At 32.9% G+C, this 13848-nt stretch overlaps 2 protein-coding genes across 3 annotated transcripts in view; both read right to left on the reverse strand.

Annotated features, from left to right (window-relative positions):
• LOC113514241 (G protein-coupled receptor kinase 2) overlaps window positions 1-13848 on the reverse strand; it is a 64004-nt gene that overhangs the window by 16403 nt on the left and 33753 nt on the right. Inside the window, exon 1 of one of the 2 annotated variants that reach the window (XM_052895308.1) lies at window positions 297-491. The exons of the other annotated variant lie outside the window; for it this stretch is intronic. Coding sequence (XP_052751268.1) covers window positions 297-378 — 82 coding nt within the window. The 5' untranslated portion in view covers window positions 379-491. Of the gene's footprint in view, window positions 1-296; window positions 492-13848 lie in introns of those variants that run through there. 2 annotated transcript variants of the gene reach the window in all.
• Window positions 7400-11061, reverse strand: LOC128200781 (uncharacterized). Its single transcript, XM_052895309.1, has one exon. The coding sequence runs from the start codon at window positions 10353-10355 to the stop codon at window positions 9630-9632; it is 726 nt and encodes a 241-aa protein (XP_052751269.1). The 5' UTR covers window positions 10356-11061; the 3' UTR covers window positions 7400-9629.

A 13848-nucleotide genomic window follows, 5' to 3' on the forward strand; every position in this document is an offset into this window, starting at 1 on the left:
TAATTCTAGCAAGGAAAACGATATGCTTCGTCCCATAAGTACATATAATATGATAAATATAATCAGATGAGATTGTTCTTATTTGTCATATGAGAGTTGTACTTAGCAATAATTGTTACCTTAGCGCTGAGCTATAAACATCAACTCATATTTGCCGAAAATAGTTTCTGACTATCTTTAACCTTATCAATAACCATTGATATTGCAGAATAGACGGAAAATATATTATTTTCTTGATATTATTAATGAAAAATAGTATGCCTTTTTATGTGATTAGTGTAGCAAAAGTAACTTACGATCTGCCTGATGGTATACCGCCGAATACTGTTTCAGTATTTTTAACTTAACTCGTGTGCATATTTCCAATCCACGTAACATAATATTTTATAATTTGAAAACCTATCTCTAAATTTTACTATATCTATATCACCGAAACAACTCCTATGTTATCTGTGTCAGAATACAAACTAAATGGAAGCAAAAATAATTGAAACAATTGAGTCTACCGCTAGGAAAATAGGTGTATAGTAAATATCTGCAAAACATTAATTTAACGAGAAATTTGTAATCGGACCGATCGCTAAAATATTGATTATAATATTTTACAATTAAATTTAGCACGTTACCAATATGAAAGTACCGCGACCGATAAGATAATATCGAACGACGCCGCTTTCATCGGATCATTAATATGATTAAATTATCGATAATTGTTAATGATTTGTCCAATAGCGATTGCCATATAGTTTTTTTTTGCCCACAAAATATATAACTACTGAAACCGCATCCAATTTGGTGCTATAGTTTTTGCAGAGCATCTGTTTGTTGAGACTTAAAATGATTATTTTGGCATCCATTGCTCTTATTAAGCCCCCTTCACATATATATATATATATATATATATATATATATATATATATATATATATATATATATATATATATATATCCCATGTACAGATATTTTCTACTTATGTTTTTGTTATATTACTAAGATTACGCACTACTTTGTATTAGACAAAGTAAGACTTTTTCTCGAAAACATCATAAAGTATCACTAAATTATATCATAGGAATTCATTTTATGGACAATATCGAATGTCAGCAACACGCACGAGACACCCCTAGTGTTGCAGGCGTCAATAGGCTATAGTAACCGTTTACCATCAAACGGGCCATATGCTTACTTACCACCTTCGTAGTACAAAAAATAATTTAGCCTTATCAGTTGGAATTATTTGTTCAAATAGTGGGTACCTTGCCCGTGCTAATCCGAAACTTTTATCTACTGATGGTTCTCACGAATCCTGGACTATATCGTAGCCTTACAATTTTACTATAAGACAACACTGTCGCAAATCAATAAAAAACTACATTTAATGAAAGCTTAATTAAACAATGATGCTGTTGATGTTGATATAATCATCCATCCGCCAGCGCCCAAGGGATCAAATGATACGTTAATGAATACCTAGTTCTAGTTACAGGATCGTTGATTAATATTTCATTCTGCGCAATTGTCCCGGAACGTCGGTTAATTACAATTATTTACAATGCAAATTTCATTTGACTTTAAGCTATAGATTAAATACCAGTACTAACGATCGAAGGCAATATTGGTTCATTTAGTTTAATAAGGTATATGTTAATGGATATTATAATTGACCACGTGAATAAACAGTCAACACGGGTAAAGCAGAAGATCATACATCAGGAACACAAACACACTTTCACAAATTTCGACTGCAGAATTACACTAAAAAATGTATACTTACGAAAAAGACAGTGTCTATCACAAATATTCAACATTGCTTTCACGAAAGGTGAATGCTACGTCCTTGAATCATCCCCTAGTAAATAACTAAGCAGCTTTCGACTTTATTAAATTTGTGCGTAAATTTTTCTTCTAACAGTGTATAAATTTAGCAAGCGACAAAAGAGTTTCTGTAGCTTCCTAAAATTAAATACTCTGTTTAATATATACGCGGAGTTAGGAGTTTAGATTCTAATAAGTGTCGTCTCATGAACAAAGGATTCATATCAAGTTATTTTAGTTATAAAATGTCACATTTCGTCACCAATTCTTCTTCATCGTGCGACAAGCTGCGAATGGAATATGCTGATGGGATGGGTCGCGAAAACGTGCCTATGTGAGACCTGTAATGCTAGTCTGTGAAATTTCATATACGTTTCGCAACATACTCCATTTTCACTTTCACTTCACCTAAATTTTCACTTCATTTAATTTTCATATTCAGTAAGCTTTGTGCAATGACAAGCGAAGTGAAATGAGTTTTGATAACTATATTATTAAGTCGAAGTATCGATTACAGTTAATTAAATTCAATCTTACTTATTTACAGAATAACACATGCAAATTGACTCGGAACCGCCAATGAAATTTGAGTTTGACTAGAATATTGATACTTGGAATACAACGGCAAATCATTTTAATGGTTTAGTAGTAAAAATCTAACTAAATATTGTTATTCTACTTATAATGTGAAATGAATGAATAAATGTGAAAATTAAAGACATTATTACAATTTCTTAACACAAATTATTATTTTTATCCTAATTTATGTTGACAAACCCCTGGGGCGAAATACAATTAGTTCACAATATGAAAAAAAAATATACAACTTGCAGAAACAGCGGTAACTTCGCAATTATACATGTATTTATTACTTCTTTACTTGTGAATATAAGGATGAAACACACTGGATTGAAGCAGGACAAAAAAATAGGAATGAATTTATGATTCTTTTTTTGTCTACAGTAGGATTTATTTTTACCTGAGGACACAAGGATTATTGGCAGCTAACGCATAAAATCCTCCAACCGTGCAAGAGAGAATTTCATCAAGGAAGAATGAAATATTTGCAATATCGTCATAAAAAGGGAATGGATTTGACCTTGGCCTTCCTTACATAACGACAAGACGCTGCGATGCTACGGAATTCAACTGGCATTACAATAAATAGGCTTTCCTTGTGAACTTATTACGGTAACCTTTCGTGCGTAACCCCAAATTCTTGTCCCGTGAATATGATATAATATTCATTTCTAACATACTACAAGTACATTTTTCTCCGCTAAACAAAAAAAGCGACTATTTTAAATCATCATTTTTATGATTTTACTGCTGGGTTCGGAATATTATCTACTGAGAACCCGCAAGAAACTCAATATTTACTGTTTTCAATATACATACTTATGTACAAGACAATTTTACATTTGTAATTTGTAGCATTCAATGTTCTTCATATATATTATGTCAAAATGAAATTTCATAAACAGTTATAACCACAGTCAGACCAGTACACATAAACAACACACTTTCAGGAGTAGGTATGACGGATGAGCTAGCCATTATTGCGCTTAACCATATTTTAAGGAGCTCAACCACCCAGCCCACCATACTGCTACCAGTCTGGACCCTATCATGCGTCTGATTTTAAATTACTTGACTGTATGATAAACAACGAGATATTTATTTCATAGACACATTAAATAAACTATATTTGAATTTTGAATACAAAATCGTGTCTACAAGTAGACTTTGCTTCGTAATAAGCAGTTTTTGCTTCTCAAATAAAAAGATATTTAATGTATTAAATTTAGAATGATAAGCAAGCTATCGGCCGGTGGGCTAGGTGATGAAAAGCGGGTGTCAACTACAGACATGAATAGCACTATGGACATCACAAAGTTTACTGCGACGCCTATGGTATCCGTCATGAGCTGCCATTCTACTGAATCATGGTGTCATTTTTCTGTATACTGTAATTTAAAACAATATTAAAATCCGTTAATAAGAGTCCACGATAAAATCGCATAATACACAAAAAATATAAGCGAATTACATACACACTTCTTCGTTTTGAAGTCTCTTAAAAATCTATATTGTTGTATACAATAGATGGTAAGTTTCTTGCGTAAGTAATTTAGACACTCTATTAAGTGTATCCGGAAAATATCGGGCATATTATGCTAGAGTTTCGGGACAACTGAATTCAATTTTATACCCTTAGAGGACAAAAGATCATTAAACTAGAACTGATCTATTATCTAAAGTTTGGACACTTTGAAAATTAGGCAGTAAAGTGAAATTCGTCGAAAGACGGCCATAAATTGACAAGAGCAATAAAACTGGTAACTGAGGGCTCAGTTGTTAAATTTTCTAGTTAAATACTGCTATCTCTTTGTAAGTGTAGATAATAATATAATCTTCTATATCTACTGTGAAGAAAAGGCCATGAAGAACATTTAAATTCTTGCAATACGAAGTTTACACCAATTATTTTCGTCAGTCTCTTTCTAATAAATTCTACACAGGATAACAAACGAGTTGACTACACACCTAATGTAAAATATTAATCATCGCCTCTAAATCAAAACAACATCTTAACTAAACATCACAAAATATATTTTGTTCTCTCTGATAGTACCAGTCACGTGCTATAAATTAAGGTGTTATTTTCTAGTATCAGAGATACCTCACAAAATTAATTACCAGAGGTATTTTATCCACGGTCCATATTCATATTCGCCATATATTAAGACCTAATGTGGCAGAAAACGAGTTTACCATCTTTTTAAATATAGCAAATACGTCGTTCAGATTAATACGATTTTTAACAGCGTTTATTACCAGAGATATTGTACGTAGGTTATTAAAATTAATTCACAAAGTAACTATATGCGCCACATTTAGATTAATAACTCTCGCAGTCGTCTCTTTTCGAATCCACGAGGTTCACTTCCTGATACTTATCATAAATATATTTCAGAAATATAAGTATTTATATTTTAGGATTACCATATTCCCGCATTCATGTCAACGAATGTAATGAACAATCCTTTTGTAGTAACAAGCTTAGTCACTTGCCAAACTGAAAGCAGTTGGAACCAAACCAAGAAACAAGAACAATCGGCTTGTCAGCATTTGTTGAGTTTATCCTGCATAACGAGTTTGATACTTCTGGCCATCTCGTGTAAGTTTCAATATCAATAAACTCATACCTAGAGAATCACACAAAGTAGCATCAGTCAATGTAAACTCATAAAATGTCTATATCAATTGGGTCATTGATCGCATGTTTATGAGAATTTGTTTAATCGACAATTAAATAAATATCGTAATCTTGTACTGTTAATTTACTTCCTCAATTAAATCAAATATTTTGGGAGTGACTTGTGACCAATTCAGATCACTTTAAGCATGGCATGTGTACACAGACGTCAGTAAAGTAATTTACTAACTGCTCAAACAATTAACATCGACACTAACTACAAGAATTTTCTAAAGACCAAGTCAAACAAAACAAACGCACGGAGAAAATCGATTTATCTACAGCACATAGTTATTCACGTCGCGATTCCGGCAGAACGAGACATCTTTGGTTCGAGTGTAGAGTGTATAGTGGTTTTAGTTGCTAATTTCATACACGCATTAGTGGTGACGACATTTATATGCAATTTCAATTATCGCCCGATAAGACTTGTTGACGGTTTTCGTATACTTGTACAATGGCGTTGAGTGCTTCTAAATATAAACAATTAAAAAAAATCCAAAAAGTAGCATTTCATAAGAGCAAGTAATGCGATAAACGGTCCCTAATAGACCCTCATAGCAAGAGTCTTTTATTCAAATTGGTTAACTCTTGTTTGAATTTCTTTTACCAAATATTATATATGACCGCAATGCACACGTTAATAAATAATGCCTGAAAAGATTATGATATTATTTTGCGAAATTTATTTATTATAACTACTTAAGCCTTTAGCTTTAGTGTTACTATAGAAAAATAAAGAAGAAATAGTAAATGTTATAAAATCGCGTTGATCTTATACCTCATGCCACAAACAACTCGTGCAGGATACCTAAAGTTTTATTGATTTGATGGTTCCGTAGATTCTGAATGTACATACAAGAAGGTTGTGCAGTGTTTATATACCAGCAAATGTTTTACCGAACACACCAATAAAACATAAGTGACGAGGAAGATAATAAATACCTTATAATATGATGTTTAAAGAACTTAGAATACTATTGCAAATGGTGATCAATCCTCACGTATTGGAAAGTGGTAAGAATCAACAGCAATGATCTGCACAAAGGAGAAACATCTCTAACGAGAGATGATCTTCAAAATAGGTATATTTTAATCAGAATGTAATAAAACGAAATACATGCTGAAACACACACATTGTGCATGGTTTAATTAATGGGAAATTTTGTCTTGGAACAAAATGCTCATCGTCTGCGTAGGTCTCAAATCACTATATATACAGTGTATAATCCATGTCACTACTCGTGGATTCCCACTGTTTAGGAGTAACTTGTTATGTCTCTTGTGAGATCAACCGGAGTGCTTACTTTGTCTTTCAAACCAAAACGCGTCCGTATTGCTTCACCCAGTAGAAATTGGATACGATCGATTGGACAAGACATTGGACTATTTGATCATATTAGTTACTACACTTCGTTTATTTATATCGGTTGTTTACTCGAGTCCGCCTACACGTGTTGGCTAGGCATGTTGGACAAACTTGTATCGTCAATTATTTCTACATTTACTATTGGTGTAAATGTTGGTGTCACTCAACTACAGGGTATTACATACAAGAGACAAGTTTATAAGAAATAATTTATTTATTAAAAATAACAATTCTTATTCTGATTAAAACACTGAATTAGATAATTTAGTTCTTAACTCAATTGTAATTTTATATTTCACAATCACTACGATAAGCACAAGCGTTCATTTCACGGACAAGGAACACCAATTTCACACGGGACGTAATTATTATAAACAAACGTATAGTAGTAAACAAATACGTAGAAGGAGCACTACGAGTCATTATTTCTGTAATTTAGATATTTCGAGATTATTAGCCAAACTCAGGGATACGACAACAGGGTCGCCGTTGTTTCTTGTTCTGCCATCGGCACGCGGTGTTTCGATTGCCAACAAGGGTATTACGTTTATGTTTGTTTAAAACCAAATTTCCTTTGACCCGATAACGTGGATATTATAAGGAAAAATAAATTAATATCTGCCATATTAATTTTAGCCATTTGTTACCGTTTTTCGTTACGTGTTACGAAAATAAAGTTTGGTTTCTACTAGTGAACATTAGCATGGCAGTATAGTTTTCTATGATATCCATTATAAAATATATAAGAAGGTGTTTGCTAAAATAAGAAGTATATAATCTATTTTCAACCGACTTAAAAAAGGAAGAGGTTCTCAATTCGATTGTACTTTCTTTTTATGTGTTATCTTAAGAGCTTCATTTATAAATAAACTGAATTGGAACGTTCTTTTTTATTTGAAACTATATGCTTTGAGATTGGTCCCATAAAAATTTTATCAAAATAGATAGATAGATACTCTTTATTGTTTCCTCCAAAAGATTACAATAGTAAACTTATTATAAATATAAATAATTACAAGAAATAATCACAATGAGAAAACAATGGGCGACCTTATCGCTAAGAGCGATCTCTTCCAGGCAACCTTTGGATGGAGAGGAGTAATTATAAACAGTTTGGTGGGAGGCACGATGAAAAATTTTGTTAGTTCTAAATATGGGAGATGTGATACATATAATAATATAAATATTATCCCTACTCATTATTATATTTATATACATACACCTACACACACATATACATATATATATATATATATTATACATATACAAATACATATACATATATGGACATAAACGCCTACACAAATACATAAAAATATATAAATACTGTTCACGAAAAGTATGCAAGTAATAAGTATGCTAACCAGACATATAAACACATTAAGAAGATGACAACATGCTCAAATAATAGTTCTTCAGTTTTGTTTTAAAACCAGCCGTACATTTTATATTTCGTAAGGAAACTGGTAAAGCATTCCAAAGCCGTACAGCTTGCACCGTAAATGATTTGTCATAAAAATTAGAGAAATGTACCGGAATCTTCAGCTGAAGGCCCTCAGAAGACCTAAGATTAAAAGAATTGACGGTATGCAAGAATTCAAACCGCTCCTTCAGATAGTGAGGGGAAGAAGAGTTGAAAAGGGCATTGTGGAGCAGTGAAAGAATATGAGTATTCCGGCGAAAACGAATAGGAAGCCACTTGAGCTTAGTGCGAAACTCGGAAATGTGATCATATTTTCTAAGACCGAAAATAAACCTGATAAAAACATTTTGAAGACGCTCAAGTTTGTTAAGCTGGTCTTCCGTAAGATCCAGATAACAAGTATCGGCATAATCAAGAATTGGAAGTAAAAGAGATTGGGATAGCGCAATTTTGGTAGCAGTAGGAAGGAAATTACGCAGTCTACGAAGTGAGCATACTGATCCGAAAACTTTCCTCCTGACAGATTCTATTTGTGGCCGCCAAGTAAGGGAACTATCTATAATTATACCTAGATCTTTCACTGATGCACTGAAGGGGATAGCCACATTACCAAAATTTATAGGTGCCAGTGTTGAATGATCGACCTTTTGTATTAACTTAGAACTACCTACCAGAGCTGCCTGAGACTTGGAAGGATTTATTTTCAGTCCAAAAGCCTTACTCCAATCACTTATATGTTTAAGATCCTTGTTTGTTAAAGCGATAGCATCCTTTAAATTATCTATAGAGGCCTGAGTATAAATTTGTAAATCGTCTGCATATAGATGGTAGAGAGAAGTTAGTTGGTCAGATATTGAGTCAATAAGAACTGAAAAAAGGAGAGGAGACAAGACGCCACCTTGCGGAACGCCAGCAAACGTATCGCACCAAGATGAATATGTATCACCTATTCGTACTCGCTGCCGGCGTCCAAACAAGTAGTCACGAATCCATTCAACTACAGGCGGAGATACGTTAAGAGAGCGTAACAGTTCTAGTAGGATATCAAAGTCGACGGTATTGAACGCATTGCTAAAATCTAGGAGCGTGAGAATGGTCAGTTGGCCGTGTTAACATGGCATTCTTCATACTATTACATAGTTAATAATTAAAAACTAAAATATATATACATATATATATATATATATATATATATATATACATACATACACACATACATACACATACACACATATACATACACATATACACACATACATAAACATATATATAGTACTCGGCATTTCCTTCTAAGCTTGTCAATCAATGTCGATATCGTCTGTGCCGGTATAATAATGAGCATAAATAAGTAAATGTAAATAAGCGATTTATCTATTCAAAATTTAAAGACAGACTATACAATTTTTTACGAGTTTCACATTATCTGTGCATAAATTGTAAAGTTATATATCTAAAATAATAAGATATTATCTGATAGCTGACAATTGACATTTATAGATTCAGAACATGTAAGGTAGAATAAGATAATCAACTTACCTTGTTTAAAAATTTAAATCACGGGGTACCCCCTTTTTTTTATAAGTTTGTGCCATCACTGCTTAATTATTAATAGTAAATAGTGGGTAAAAGTATATGATTACTGATTATTATATGATTACTGATTATTTGATTGATATAAATAAAATAAAATGGGTAATGCTATTAATGTAAGGACTACAAACTCACTCACCGACCCGCAAAAATGAAATATCTATTATTAACACTTATTTCCTGGTTGTTTGAACTCGTTTCGTTCTGCTGACGCCGATATCTGTTTTTGCCGCAACTGGAACTGGTTTTTGGGGTTCTGGTACCACAATCCTACCCAGTTCAGCCATGCTACTGATACGGTGCCGCACTCCGTCGGATCCGAGGACGTGAATGAACCCATCACGCGTCCAACACTTTCTGACACCAAAGCGTTGTCTGGCCGCTATAAATGTATCATGCCTAGTTTTTGTCAAAAACTCAGATAAGGAAATATTGGTGCCTTTCAATTTTGTTTTATTGGACCAGATCCTGTCGCGAATATTGATATCACGAAATTTCACCAAAAGTGGACGTGCTTTCTTACTAGTTGTTATACGTCCCATCCTGTGACACCGGCTAATATGTTCCGTTGAAAACTCCAATTTCATTTGATCACCAACAACACCACATACCACCGAGACGACGTCCTCTTGATCACTCTCTGAGACGCCATGAAGCAACAAAATTTTCCGTCGGCTACGCATTTCCTGCAAATCAACTTCCTTTGCCAGCAAGTCAACTTGGTGTTGCAAAGATTGCAGACTCTCCAGTGTCATCTGTTTAAAGACAGCGAAGTCAGAAGCGATGTTCGCTGCTCCGGGGCTCGAAAGGGTTGCCTTCTGTAGTCGTCCCTCGAACTCCTGCATCCTTTTGGTGAATTCCTCTCTGGTTTCTTGTAAGCTCAGGTTTTCCATCGGCATTCTTGTAATTATAGTAGAAGTAAAAGCGAAAGTTTTTTCCGGCAAGTTTTGCTACCAGTGAAGTCGTTTTTTTTGTGGAATAATAATAACGATCTCGTACAAATATATAAGAAATTGTTGTATTGCTTCGGAAAAAGGATCTACGAGCTTGACCCTTAACAGATTGTTCGACTTGACATCGCCAAGGCAGCCGTAAAGCTACGAGTATATAAAAATCTTAAAAGTCAGTAGCAACGTTGAATATTTAAACATGATTTAAATTGGATGCTGTAAGTATTTTATTCAAAGTAATGCCATTCACGTATTTAGTGTGGGTGTTCAGTGCACAAATTGAATTGTATAAAAGATTCAGCTAGAAAGTAAAAAGGGTAGCAATATGCAAATTGATTGACTTTTATCAATCAAATCACCTTGATCGATCAGAATAACATTAACTAAAGACTTACCTAGGGAAGAGCAATAAGAGTATATCACGTAACATAACACACAAATAAAAAGCAGAAAAACTTAAAAGACTACAACATAAATTTAATTAAAATTTATCCTTATACCCAAGTTTAAGATGATCTTCCCTTTTTCGATAACTAGTACAGATAGATATATAAAGCAAGTAGTCCAAAATTAGATAGCAATATTTGAACGGAAAGTCAAAAGGTAATAGAAAGAAAGCAAATAAGTTAATTCAAACTATTATGAAAATAAAAATTAGAAATCGCAAACCATCTTTCTGAAATCACTTAAAAAGTATTATATGTTTTAAATTGAATTATAATGCTGTTTAACACTTCACTGTTAGCAGCGCTCATCTAAAACTACAGTTATACGAGGGTAGGGACCAGACACTAAAAATAAACCGTAATCAACCACTTCCGTCCCTTGGCTTGGTTCGCGTGTAGTTTAAATGCACTTATCGGATTTGACGTCATATGTTACAGTTACCAGTTAATGTTAGAGAGATTAATAGAACAGCTGTTATGAAGACGTGTTAGATAGTTCGGCATCCCATTAAAACAACATTGTTTAAATACCGACATATCTACAGTTGACTGTTTTTTTGATATTTTTGTCATTTTAGAAGAATTTACTGCACTCGAGTGGAAATCTCTTTCTCTTGTTTCTGTATGTATTTTCAAAATATAATAAAACATAGATTCTTACTTCAAGCTCTTAACATGAAGATATATATATATATATATATATATATATATATATATATATATATATATATATATATATATATATATATATATATATATATATAATATAACGCATTTGTTTTTCTGTTCAATACATAATTACTATAAAAAAATCAATCAACTTCCCAATCAGTACAACAATTTAATAGTAAAGTGTCTAATAAATAGATAGACTTTGGTATTTATAATATTAGAATATTAAATAACACCTTAAAAAATACTGGATAATCTTCACTGCTCTCTGTATTGCAAATAGTCTTATTTTCCTTAACAAATATCCATTTCACATAATGTGATCAGAGAGAAATGTGCCTGAAAAAAGGGATGTTGTGTGAAATGATGCGTGCAATATACGAGTAACAATGTGTAGTCATGTCACATTTTACATGCTCAACATATACGGATACTAATAGATTATAACTTAATATAATATATTCAAATAGTATAAAAAATTAAGATTTTTCTGCATAAAAAAACAGGGCCTTATACAAATTACTATTAACTAATTTGTACTTGTAATAAATTCAATAAATTTAACTAGATACATTACAAATTTCAAAGAGATAAATGTACTTCTCGTTTGATTTCTTGCGCTCCCGCTTTATTTCTCAGATCGAAATGCGAGGAGTATTTTTTTAATGGATGATAATAAAATAGTAACCCCGCATAAAATAGTAACGGTATACGTTGGCGCAACACCAGTCAGGGATGTTACATGAGAATGAAAAGGCAGGTCAGTTAGTGATAGTCGTGATGAATACACATGGAATTCAGCACGATGGTTTCCAGAGGGGACCACGGGGGGAGGTCGACTTGTTAGGATATAATGTTAGTAATTGGAGTGGTCAGCATTTTTAACAATCCCTTCACCCCCTGCGAGGAATGTTACATAAGTTAGCTAACTAATACTGGGGCTCATCCACCGATGAGCCCAGCATGGTGGCAAAGAGGGGGAATACTGAGGGATTTTTAATCGGTAGGCAACTGGTTCCACTCATTTCCTCCAGAACGACTGAATTTCCATGAATAGGCAAAAAAAATTTAAAGAGTAAATAAACGATATTCATAGAAACAGAAATTGTGTTTAATACGACTAGCTAAAAGGGAGGACGGGTAAAGAGAATGATGTAAACACAAGGTAATGAAATAATAACAAATTCCCACAAATTATAATAATCGTAAATTCAATATTGTCTATGGGTTAAACCTTTCTACTTGACCCAACATAATCTAAAAAACATAGAGGCGTAAATGGAACAAGTGAATCAGTACATTGGTCGGTGGTCGTGACTCGTCGCGTGACGCACATAATTCAAGCTATATGGTCTAGTCCGATTACTGCAATTGATCTCTTGGACCTCTAGTCGGTGTTTTATATTTATTAGGGTTCTGTACAGCAAAATGTAAACGCTTTTAAGATAATTTCGTTTTTCGTCTGTCAATATCACTACTATTCTTTTCCAAAACCCATTTAAATATAAAACGGAAATTACTAACAAGTACTAAAGTGTATATGGCCATATCTACATTATCTTGAAATGAAACGTCTCAGGTTAGTTATAAACTAATACTCACATGGCGAGTAGCCTGTATATCAAAATTTTCTCGCGTTAATTAGGAAAAGTATCATAAATATATGTTAATCATCTCATTATGAACCAAATTACATTCAAAAACGTTTAGCCGTTTACGTATGACATACAAAAGTCTTTACACATTCAATATTGATAATTCAAAATAAATAATGTTAAATACATACATACATACATATATATATATATATATATATATATATATATATATATATATATATATATATATATATTCATAAGATTGTAGTGTAAGGATTAGTAAGTGTAAGGATGGCAATGGTACACGGAACCTTCGGCTCGAGTTCATTATTTACATATGCATTTTTTATTTCTTACTTGCAAGAGGCGAACCTCTATCCATCCAATTCCCACTCGGACATGACAGATTTCTTACTAGCTACACCATGTCATCGCTGTAACTAATTATACTGGTTAACTCTCTTGATTTAATGATACGGTAGTTCAGCTTGACACTATTTGTTATGGGTGAATGTAAAAGTATATTACACTTAGTGATTTATCATATTCATAATCTATGTTATTATTACGGTACAGGTGCTTGGTAAAGCTTATTGAACCCCTTAGTAAAAAGTGCATTTTGCTCTACAAAAATAACTAACTCTGCAAAAAAGGGACTATAATCGTGATAAAATACCGATGAACAAGATGTTTTATAGACGTTAGATTAAAAATATTTGAATTTAG

This window comes from Galleria mellonella, unplaced genomic scaffold (genome assembly GCF_026898425.1).
Source record: "Galleria mellonella isolate WM207_F2 unplaced genomic scaffold, CSIRO_AGI_GalMel_v1 utg270, whole genome shotgun sequence".
Lineage (NCBI taxonomy): Eukaryota > Metazoa > Arthropoda > Insecta > Lepidoptera > Pyralidae > Galleria > Galleria mellonella.